At 37.1% G+C, this 12,500-nt stretch overlaps 1 protein-coding gene across 1 annotated transcript in view; it reads right to left on the reverse strand.

Moving 5' to 3' along the window:
- Positions 1 to 7,613, reverse strand: part of LOC144960269 (uncharacterized) — a 46,081-nt gene extending 38,468 nt beyond the window's left edge. The window contains exons 1-3 of the mRNA XM_078893312.1: positions 7,524 to 7,613; positions 3,896 to 4,098; positions 388 to 463 (exon numbers count right to left, since the gene is read on the reverse strand). Coding sequence (XP_078749438.1) covers positions 388 to 463; positions 3,896 to 4,098; positions 7,524 to 7,594 — 350 coding nt within the window. The 5' untranslated portion in view covers positions 7,595 to 7,613. The remainder of the gene's footprint in view (positions 1 to 387; positions 464 to 3,895; positions 4,099 to 7,523) is intronic.
- Between the last annotated feature and the right edge of the window lie 4,887 nt (positions 7,614 to 12,500).

The following is a 12,500-nucleotide window of genomic DNA, read 5'->3' on the forward strand; positions in this document are numbered from 1 at the left end:
AACAATAAATTAAATAAATAATTTTAATTCCCTTTATTCGTCCCATCTGGGAAATTTGTCTTTAGGGACTATTCCAAGGGAAGACTGGAATAACCCAGGCGTCAGCCGCAATTTGAGCTGAGGCGAAGTGACTTGCTAAAGGCCACAGAGCGCAATGGGTATTCGAACTTGGTACCTTTGGGCTACGAAGCAAAGACCGTACCGTCAATCTGGAATTTAGTCATGTATTTATGTATTTATTGTATTTGTTGTTGGCTGAAGAAGGGTTTTGAGCACGAAACGTTCCGTGTTTTTTTTTTTGTTTTTTTTTGTTTTTTTAACTGTTAATATTCATTTTTGTTTATGATTTTTTGTTAGAATCAGAACCAAAATGGTTGACTGACTCACCTGGCCGTGGAGTTACAGGGATAGAGTCCAAACAGGAAGGACCAGACGTCACGCCGAATGCTGGGGCAAACACCACCTGGAGACAAAACAAATATCAACACTCACATTGGAATAGGTGAATTATGACGTTGTCACACCGAATGCTGGGGCAAACATCACCTGGAAACAATACAAATATCAACACTCACATTGGAATAGGTGAATTATGACATTGTCACGCCGAATGCTGGGGCAAACACCACCTGGAAACAACACAAATATCAACACTTACATTGGAATAGGTGAATTATGACGTTGTCACACCGAATGCTGGGACAAACACCACCTGGAAACAACACAAATATCAACACTTACATTGGAATAGGTGAATTATGACGTTGTCACACCGAATGCTGGGACAAACACCACCTGGAAACAATACAAATATCAACACTCACATTGGAATAGGTGAATTATGACGTTGTCACACCGAATGCTGGGACAAACACCACCTGGAAACAATACAAATATCAACACTCACATTGGAATAGGTGAATTATGACATTGTTTGCGTTTGTTTTTGTTTTCTTTTGAAAGGTTTTACAGCATTTCCAACACATTTTGCTCACGTCAGTGCCAGTAAAAATGAACAAAACAACCAAAAAAACTATATAGCGCAATATCCACTAAATTGCTCAAAGCGCTTTACAAGGGGTCCCTGACCAATAGCAACACGTAATATGTAGAACGAAACATGACGCCTGTAAGGCGATATTACAACTTATTTATCTGACAGAGACAACGCTTTCAACGGCCCGATACTCATTTTTACACCTGAGTACAGTGAGAGAATGTGAGTAAAGAGCCTTTTCTAAGGACTCAACTATGCGCTGAGCAGGGCTCGAAACCAGGACGTTCCGATCTGATAGTGAGTGTCATACCACAAGACCACATAGTCGCACAAAATAAATAGAAATACTCACATTGTAATAGGTGAAATATGTTGTTTGTTTTTGTTTTGTTTTGAAAGGTTTTATCACATTCTCACTAGTTTAAAACTATTAACAAAAACAAAAGTACATTAGGGCAGCTATGTGGTTTTGTGGTATGACACTCGCTTTGGGATTGGAAGGTCCTGGGTTTGAGCCTACTTGCTTGGTGCATAGTTGAGTCTTGGAGAAGGCTCTTTACTCATATTCTCTCACCGTACTAAGGTGTAAAATGAGTACCTGGCCGTTAACACCGATGTCTCTGACCGAAAAAAAATTGCAATATCGCGTAACAGGCACCATGTCCTGTCTTACATGTTAAATGTTGCTGTTGGCCAGGGACCCCTTGTAAATCGCTTTGAGCACATTTAGTGGATAATGGGCTATATAAAATCTCCCCATACGCATGTGAAACATGGAGCATAACGAATTGAGATTTGAGTATAACGGAGAATTCTGAGAGTACCATGGACCAGAAAGAAATCAAACATTCTGGTTCTTATAAATGCAGGCCAAAGGTCCAGAATTTAAAATGGGAAAACTGACTTATTATGGACACATTCGGAGACACACACACCATCCAAATATCAGTGCTAGAAGGAAAAGTAGCTGGCAGAAAGGCACGAGGCAAACCAAGGAAGTCCTGGATAGGAAATGTGGAGGCAACAACTGGCATAAAGATAATCGACTGCTCGGTAATGGCCCTTGAGTGTGAAGAATGGCGTTTCATGACATTCGACTTCTGTAGGGAGATGGGACTTTGGTAAGGTAATTATAGCATTTGCAACACATTTTGGTCCTGTCAGGGCCAGTAAAAATGAAGAAAATTGGACAGTAAAAAAATTATAGAATTACAATTAAAGCACCAAAGAAAAAGTAACACAAAGGGGAATTGGTGGAAATACGAAACAGATGTAGAGTCCAAGAGAACTAACTATCAGTGAGTTTGAGATCACCTAAAAGTCTTATCCAGACACAATCACAGGATCCCACTAAAAGGAACACACTCAAATTTTTACAAGATGTATTCAAAACAACAATATAATATCAGTACGTAACAAAGAGATGATTTACAACAAAAAAAAACAACAAAAAAAAAACAAAAAACTATCACCTTCCAAAACTAACATTATACAGTTTTACTGTTTCCCTCCCTCTCAGCCAAGGACTCTGACTAGGGTCAGGACAAAACCAAGTAATCTCATTCCAAGACGTAGACAGAAAGCAAGTTGGAAAACTGATTTAGGGGGATAGAAGACAAGCAAGTGATATACTACACACCATGGGAGGTGTAAGTCAAAGGACATGACCCAATACGTGAATTTTGATGTTGAAATCAAAGCATCACTGGGTGGCCTTGAACCTGGTATTATGACACTGGCGATTGACCTTGAACCTGGTATCATGACACTGGCGATTGACCTTGAACCTGGTATCATGACACTGGCGATTGACCTTGAACCTGGTATCATAACACTGGCGATTGACCTTGAACCTGGTATCATGACACTGGCGATTGACCTTGAACCTGGTATCATGACATTGGCGATTGACCTTGAACCTGGTATCATAACACTGGCGATTGACCTTGAACCTGGTATCATAACACTGGCGATTGACCTTGAATTTGCTAATTGTGCGGCTATGTGGTCGAGTGATATGACACTCGCATTTGGATCAAAAGGTCCTGGATTCGAGCTTCATTTGGCGCATAGTTGAGTCCTTGGAAAAGGCTCTTTATTCACATTCTCTCGCTTTACTCAGGTATAAAATGAGTACTTGACTGATAATAGCGTTGTTTCTGTCTGAAAAAAAATTGTAATATCGCCTACCAGGCGTCATGTCTCATTCTACATGTTACGTGTTGCTTTTAGTCAGGGACCCCTTGTAAAGCGCTTTGAGCACTTTTAGTGGATATTGGGCTATATATAAGCTCAAGTTGTTGTTTTTTTTTTAAAATACATTTCTACCTTTGAATTTTAATCCATTGTAACATTCTAGTTTTATGTTAGAAAAAAATAAACCTAAACGTTGCAGCTCGAAGAAATAAATAACAGAAATTCAATGTAAGCCTCATTTAACATACGCAAAAAAAAGGATACAATGGACGTTTCAGTTTTCCCCTTTATCAACAAAACAGGATGAATGAAAGACTACAAAAAAATACTACTAACGTCTGTAGTGTTTCATTCATCCCGTTTTGTTTATAAAGAAGTGATTTACATAATTTCTTTCAGTGAATTATGTGTGGCTATGTGGTCGAGTGATATGACACTCGCTTTCGGATCAGAAGGTCCTGGGTTCGAGCTTTGTTTGGCGCATAGTTGAGTCCTTGGAAAAGGCTCTTTAGTCACATCCTCTCACCGTACTCAGGAGTAAAATGATTACCTGGTTGTTAACAGCATTGTTTATGTCGGAAAAAATTATTATGTCGCCTAACAGGCATCATGTCTCGTTTTACATGTTACGTGTTGCTGTTGGTCAGGAGACCCTTGCAGATTTAGTGGATATTGAGCTATATAAAAAAAAGCTCAACTAACCGAGAAAAACGGCCTTTCTCAGAAGATGTTCGTTGACCAATCGTCCGTCCTGATCCAGCAAAGCCTCAAACTGTTCTCGGGTCAAAGGGTCAGTGCGTGAGGTCACCAGCACGTCTGCCGTGTTCAAGCTGGTCCACGGCGACGACGGGAGTTTGGATGGGATGATGTCCACTTGCTCAAAACTATTGTCGATACTACAAGGTCTGCGTCATGAAAATACAATGGTTGATAATGTGTCAGTGCATGGAATAATCAGTTGGAATAAGAACATTTTGGGATTTTTTTGCATTTTCTGAAAGAATATGCTGACCAGAGCACTTTAATCTTTATTTGATTTAAATCGGGTGATTTTTCATGCAGTTATGGTCAGATGTATTGGAAAGGTATCCATCAACTTTTCTCATATTCCATACTTTTTCAACTTGACTAGCTGTAAAAAAATATTTAGAAGTGAAATTAAGCTTTTATATTTCCCGAAGTTGTACAAAAATGGTTGATTTAATCATTTATGACAAGAACTCATTTTTGATTTTTTAAATTGACCTTCTAACTAAACTTGGCAATATCTCAGTTCAAACCTTTTCACCATCCGACTGATGACGTCATTGACTGTAACATATTGTGTAACATATATATGTGCAGCCATGTGGTCTAGTGGTATGACTCTCGCTTTCGGATCGGAATGTCCTGGGTTCAAGCCTTGCTCTGCGCATAGTTGAGTCCTTGGAAAAGGCTCTTTACTCACATTCTCTCATCGTACTCAGGTGTAAAATGAGTACCTGGCCATTGACAGCGTTGTGTCTGTCAGAAAAAAAAATTGGAATATCGCTTACCATGTGATTTTGCGCTATATAAAAGCTCAATATCTCTTTATTTATTTAACATATTCATATAAATAAAATAGAAATAATCGATTCATATAGGCCTAAACGTCGACACAGTGTCCCAATAGTCGCGTGTCAATTTTATCTCCAAGTCCAGATCCGTCTACATTTTGGACCAATTGTTGGGAACTCACTGCTGTTAAGTGGAAAGTGAATTTATGACTTGAGATATTTTATGGCGATGTGGTCTTGTGGTATGACACTCGCTTTCAAATCAGAGGTTTCTGTGTTCGAGCCTCGCTCTACACATAGTTGAGTTCTTGGAAAAGGCTCTTTTACTCGCATTCTCTCACCATAATCAGGTGTAAAATGAGTACCTGGTCGTTAATAGCATTGTGTCTGTTGGAAAAAAAATTGTAATATCGCCCAACATGTAACATGTAGAAGAGACCTGACACCTGTTGGGTGACATTACAATTTGACAGGTGTCGTGTCTCGTGCTACATGTTACAGGTTGATGTTGGGCAGGGGCCCTTGTAAACTATTTTTAACACATTTAGTGGATATTGTGCTATATAAAAACGCTGGGTTTTTTTTTTCCTTCTTCCTAACCTCTTGATAAAATAACAACAAACTAAGACAACGCTGTTAACGGCCAGGTACTCACTTTACACCTGAGTACGATGAGAGAATGTGAGTAAAGAGCCTTTTCCAAAGACTCAACTATGCGCCGAGATCGAGGCCCGAACCCAGGACCTTCCAATCCGAAAGCGAGTGTCATACCACTAAGACCACACAGCCGCACAACTATTCTGACTCAAATTCCAATGTGCATGCGCAATCAACGGATTATTGGGACTCAGTGTGAATAGCACTCCGTCCAAGGCAGTTTTTGCTTGTTTGTTTGTTGTTATTTTTATTTTATTATTCTTTTTTAAATATTTTAATTTTTGATAATGTAATAAAAATCAAAATTACGATTCTAGTGACTATCCACAGGTAGTCTTATACCGCTTTATTTGACGACAAAGACTTAAGCATGGATCAGTTGGAAGTCCAGATAGAAATTTAAAAGAAAAGAGTTAAAACTCTTCAAAATTAACAAAAATCAGTAACGGCCAACGGTGGTATAAACGAAAAGTTTTTCTAACAGGCTGTCATTAGCCCCGACACCTGTCTGGGGATAACCAAATTTCGTTATTCCCAGACACATATTTGAAACTCCGCTCTTTTAAACAATTATCCACATTCCAGAATATGGAATGTTTACAAATGCACATAGAAATAGGGAAAGTTAGTAAAATATCTATAAAAATATAATTAACCAACATTAAATCAGCTGTTACTATTACTACAAATACACAATATGCGTCGACTTCGAAGTGGGTGTCATGGCCGAATGGTTTAGTCGTCTGCCCTGGAAGTTTTACCAGAATCGAACTTGTGGGTTCGAATCCTGGTTTTTTTTGTTTTTTTAAAATTCCGTCTTCTTTTTACAGAACGTTGCAAGGGATAAATTTCCCATCCATCCTCCCCCCACCTCTTTTATTTTTTTTTTTTGGTGCGAGTCTATTCTTTTCTCCTTTTTGCTTGGCCTTTTGCTCCGTTTCTGAGCATGAATTTCTTAAAATTGTTTTTATTTTTTTAAAGTATTGTTTGTTTTTTTCTCCTCTATCTGACCATTTGGTCGCTCTCTGAATATTTCTGTTTGTATGCTTTTTAATTGTTTATCCTTTTTAGTCACTTTTTGAGATCGGAGTTGGGACAAATATGACAATTTGCTAGAAACTAGAAAGGAACTTAGAGAGAGAGAGAGAGAGAGAGAGAGAGAGAGAGAGAGAGAGAGAGAGAGAGAGAGAGAGAGAGAGAGAGAGAGAGACAGAGTTAAAAAAAAAAAAGGTGGGGGGAGGATGGATGGGACATTTATCCCTTGCCACATTCTGTAAAAAGAAGACGGAATTTTTAAAAAAGAAAAAAAAAGTGGCGGAACCAGGATTCGAACCCACAAGTTCGATTCTGGTAAAACTTCCAGGGCACACGACTAAACCATTCGGCCATGACACCCACTTCGAAGTCGACGCATATTGTGTATATGTAGTAATAGTAACAGCTGATTTAATGTTGGTTAATTTTATGTTTTTATATATATTTTATTAACTTTCCTTGTTTCTATGTGCATTTGGAAACATTCCATATCCTGGAATGTGGATAATTGTTTAAAAGAGCGGAGTTTCAAATATGTGTCTGGGAATAACGAAATTTGGTTATCCCCAGACAGGTGTCTGGGGATAATGAAAGCCATTCTGACAGTGTGAGACAGACAACAATCCTTCTACAATCGAAAGTCCGGGTATGAGCTGAGTCAGTGTGAAATGGGCGAGCTCTTTTTCTAAGTCTGTATCACTCCCATCCCTCTACTATCTACTCAACTGACTGTCCTCATTGTGTCGTCCTCCCCTGTTACACACACACACAGAGAGAGAGAGAGAGAGAGAGAGAGAGAGAGAGAGAGAGAGAGAGAGAAAGAGAGAGAGAGAGAGATTGATTCAATGATTGAACAAAACCATACCTTAGTCTCATACCTTAGTCATGTATTGCACAGAAGTCTTACAGAGTATGAATCATATACCTCAAGTACTTCTTAATTCTTATTACGACGATGACAATGACAATGATCATCCATCATCATCATGATGATGTGATACTGTTCTCCTATCTCTAATAATTTAAGAGTAGATAAAGTAAACGATGATAGAGTGTAAAAGTTATTCCATTGTTTATCATTTTAACCATTGAATACCAACCTTTGAACAATGTGTGTCATTTTTATTTCTTGATCTTTGTCATCTTGTGTTGAATAGTTTTGAGCCTCCATTGTTGTTGTTTTGGTTATAAATTTAGAATTTCCGATCGGAGTGATTTCCCTTGGTAAACAAGGCCCCTCCCCCTCCTTGTTTTATTGTGCTACCATCATATTTATTTATGGTAAAAGACCGAAGATGTCAATGTAAACAAAAATGTATTTTTATATTCTGGGGATCCCCGTTTCATGGCGCACAATATGACATTGTCATGTAGAATTGATTGTTTAATATAACATTGTCTGAAATAACAAAATTTGAAATTGAATCGAACATGAAACAAACAACTTAAAATTTCGAAGACATTTCCGACCGACCATATTCTCAAAACTCTCCCCCACGGCATTTACGGCCATTTATCATGGGCCATTTATCATAGGACGGCAGGTTAGTTCACAATAAATTAAATTAAATTAAATTAATAATAATAATAACAATAATAATAATAATAATAATAATAATAATAATAATAATAATAATAATAATAATAATAATAATAAGAAGAAGAAGAAGAAGAAGAAGAAGAAGAAGAAGAAATAATAATAGTAATAGTAATAATAATAATAATAATAATAATAACAATAACAATAATAATAATGAAATTTATTTATATTGCGCCCAATCCTCTATACAATAAAGCTCTAGGCGCATAACAATAAATTCAATCCATTCTAATCTTTTGTCACTTTGGCATTTAATAAAGGGAAGTGGTTATTCAGTATCAGATACTGAATAGTGCTTTGCCACTATTCAGTATCCATAAGGAACTCTTTTTTATAGAGAGAGTGAAAAGTGTGACAATCTCGGTTGAACTGCTGACCTACTACCAGATTGAACACGTGCAGTAACTGACAGCCCGATTCAAAGTTGTAAAAATATTTTGATCGAAATTTTTAAATTTCTGCTATCGTGCAATTAACAGAGTTCAAAATATCAAAATAAGAGAGGCAGTCAAATACATTATTTAATGTCTGAATAGACATGATTAAATGTCTCTAAAAGTTCAGTGACACCATGGCATGGTGCATATAAGCTGTTTGACTCTGAGCTTAAGGTTCGAGAGTTCAAATCCCGGTAAGGGTAACTTTTTTTTTTTTTTCCCAATATTTTTTTAAAATTCCTTCTGTCTTTTTATATTTTTTAAACTTTTGTTTTAATAATTTTATTTGCTTGAAATATACTTTAATGTTGATATTATACTATTGTTCTTCTATTATTATTATTATTAATTTATTATTATTATTATTATTATTATTATTATTATTATTATTATTATTATTAATTATTATATATTATTATATTATTAATTATTATTATTATTATTATTATTATTATTATTATTATTATTATTATTATTATAAAAGTAATTGCTTTTTATTAGGAAACCCGCCGAAACCCAGTCCCAGGTTCATTCCCCACTGGTGTACACTTCTCTGAGTCCCATATTCACTCCCACAGCTGCACTCTTCCCATAACTTTGTCAGGTTTCGGAAAAAAAAACACCGTATTATAGTGCAAAACCACTATTCAGTGTCAGATACTGAATAGTGCAAAACCGCTATTCAGTATCTGATACTGAATAGTGCAAAACCACTATTCAGTATCAGATACTGAATAGTGCAAAACCACTATTCAGTATCAGATACTGAATAGTGCAAAACCACTATTCAGTATCAGATACTGAATAGTGCTAGCCTTAATAAAGATCGATTTTACTTTGTGATGAGTAATGTAGGTAAACAACGAGAAAAAAATCAACAACAAAAGTAACGTGAGCTTTTGTCATGGAAGAGTTGACAGAATTTTTTTGTTTTCAATGCAAACAAAGATAGTTAATATAATGTTCGTTTTTGTCTTGTTTTGTTTTTGTTTTTTTGTTTGTTTTTTTTTTGTTTTTTGTTTTTTGTTTTTTTTTTTTTGTTTTTTGTTTTGTTTTTTTTGGTTGGTTTGATTAGTTGGTTTGGGGTTTTTTTTTGGTGTTTTTTTTTTTTTTTTTTTTTTTTTTTTTGGGGGGGGGGGGGGGTTTCTTTCTTTTTCTAAAGTACGAGGTATGAGAACTATGTATAGATAGTTCGAAGATGACGTCACTCAGGCCTTTGTTATTGTTTTGGCCATCTGCGTTTGTGAGTTGTTCTCAATAAACTGTATTAACCAGACTATAAAAGTTCATGGTTACACAGAGTTTGTGTGTTGGTCCGTTATACTTCCGGATGGCAATGTTGTGAACTCATTGGCCAAACGCATTCTATCTATAGACAGTTCGATGATGACGTCACTCAGGGTTTTGTTATTGTTTTTTGCCATCCGCGTAATGAGTAATGCTCACTGAACTGTATTAACCTGACTATAAACGTAAATGGATACACACAGAATTTGTGTGTTGGTCCGTTATACTTCTGGATGGCAATGTTGTCAGCTTCTTAGCCAAGTGCATACTATCTATAGGGGCAGCGTGGCTCAGCGCTACGGTCTGTGCTTCGTACCTGAAAGGTACCGAGTTCGATCACCCGCCGCTGCGCTGTGCGTGTGACCTTAAGAACGTACCCTCGCCCTAGCTCAATTTGCGGCGCTGCACTGCGGCTGACGCATGGGTTATTCCAGTCATCCAATGGGATAAATGAAGGGAATTTTTTTTTTTTATGTTTTTTTTTTTTTGTTTTTTTTTTTTTTTTTTTTGTTTTTTTTTTTTTTTTTTTTAAATTAATTTGGTGCCAGGTATAAGAAGGTTGGACTTTCATCTTATCCTTTACCTTGATATACTTAATGATCAGATGGGTTACGACTATATAAAATTGCTGATGGCTATAGAGGATTAACTAACTATCAGGAACTATTCTTGCAACGTACTAGTTTTACTTGATGTCTCTTGTTGGACATTTACCTTGATGAACTTAATGATCAGATGGGTTACGCCTGTATGAAATGGCTGAAGGCTATAGAGGGTTACCATCAGGAACTATTATGGTAAGGTACTAGCTTAACCTAAAGATAAAGTGTTAAGATTGGTACTATGTATTGCCTATTAGGATTATCGTTTGACATGCCAAGTCACGTTTAATCACTGCTGGTTGTTATAAAAGAAAGGGTAAATTAGAGAGAAGAATAGACAGGGGAAGAGGAACATCGGACGACCAGTCAGTTGTGTTGAACTCTAGCCATGGCATTCAGGGACAATCCGAATTTAAGGTAACTTAACGATTGCCGAGCGAATTAACAATAAGAACTAAGGAACTATGAAATCTAATTTAAAGACTAAAGAACTAAGATAAAGAAGATGAAGTTCATTGGGTTAAGGTTAGGATGATGGCCATAAAATATTAAAATGTAGAACGTTTGATTAAATATTTAAGAAAGTAAATAAACATACAAGATTTCAAGAATCTGTTTTTGTTGAGTGAATTTTTAAAATTCCAACAAAACTAAGTAATAAAACTATACGATCACAATAAACAAAACTAATATATGTAGATTAACAGTCTAATACAGATACAGTTCAATCTTTTGAACGTTAATAACAATTTAAAAAAAATAATTGAGCTTTATATAGCGCAATATCCACTAAATGTGCTCAAGGCGCTGTACAAGGGGTCCCTGGTCAATAGCAACATTTAACATGTAGGACGGGACATGACGCCTATTAGGCAATATTACAATTTTTCGGACAAAGACAACGCTGTTAGCGGCCAGGTACTCATTTTACACCTGAGTACGGTGAGAGAATGTGAGTAAAGAGCCTTTTCCAAGGACCCAACTATGAGCCGAGCGCGAAGCTCGAACCCAGGACCTTCCGATCCGAAAGCGAGTGTCATACCACTAGACCACGTAGCCGCACAGACGATCGCTTGCAGGAGTTGTCGCTCGCTGCCAGCAGTAAATAGACTACAATGCCTTATTTACATTGGGGCAGCTACGTGGTCTAGTGGTAAGTATGACACTCGCTTTCGGATCAGAAGGTCCTGGGTTCGAGCCTCGCTCGGCACATAGTTGAGTTCTTGGAAAAGGCTGTTTACGGATGGTACAAAAAAAAACAAAAAAAAAAAACAAACCAATAATAAAGACCCGAGTGACGTCATCTAGGTTCTATTTATAGCATAATCAAACTCATTTCCTTTCTCAATCCATTTCCAAATCCAGTCCGATCTTTTCCTTTTTTCCATCGCACTGACCTTGACCTTCCCCGTTCATGAAAATTCTAACACTTTCTCTGTTGTTATAAAACTAGAGCTTTTATATAGAGCAATATCCACTAAATGTGCTCAAAGTGTTTTACAAGTGGTCCCAAACCAACAGCAACATTAACATGTAGGACGTGACACGATGCCTGTTAGGCGATACTTTAATTTTTTTTTCGGACAGACAAAACGCTGTAAACGGTCGGGTACTCATTTTACACCTGAGTACGGCGAGAGAATGTGAGTGAAGAGTCTTTTTCAAAGAGGCTGGAAACCAACATTAAGTAACTTTTGTTAACATTTCAGTAAAGTGACGGTGTTAAAACGGTGCGGTTATGCTATCTTGTGGTATGGTTCAACTATGCGCCGAGCGAGGCTCGAACCCAGGACCTTCCGATCTGTAAGCGAGTGTCATACCACTAGACCACATAACATGTTGTTATAGCATGCTGATTTCATCTCATAGATAGTATGCACTTGGCTAAGGAGCTCACAACTTTGTCATCCGGAAGTATAACGGACCAAACACACAACACTTTGTTAACCGTAAACCTTTATCGTCTGGTTAAAACAGTTTAGTGAGAATTACTCATAAACGCGGATGGCAAAAAACAATAACAAAGACCTGAGTGACGTCAACTTTGAACTATCTATTCTATATCGTCTTCGAGACAGCAGAATTTGATTCAGTAGTCTGATGTCACGCGCCCGGCAACGGCGGCCATCTTGGTTCTAAACAAAGAAAATC

Source organism: Berghia stephanieae, chromosome 15 (genome assembly GCF_034508935.2).
Source record: "Berghia stephanieae isolate SIO BIC M18660-M18661 chromosome 15, UCSD_Bste_1.3, whole genome shotgun sequence".
NCBI classification, from domain to species: domain Eukaryota; kingdom Metazoa; phylum Mollusca; class Gastropoda; order Nudibranchia; family Aeolidiidae; genus Berghia; species Berghia stephanieae.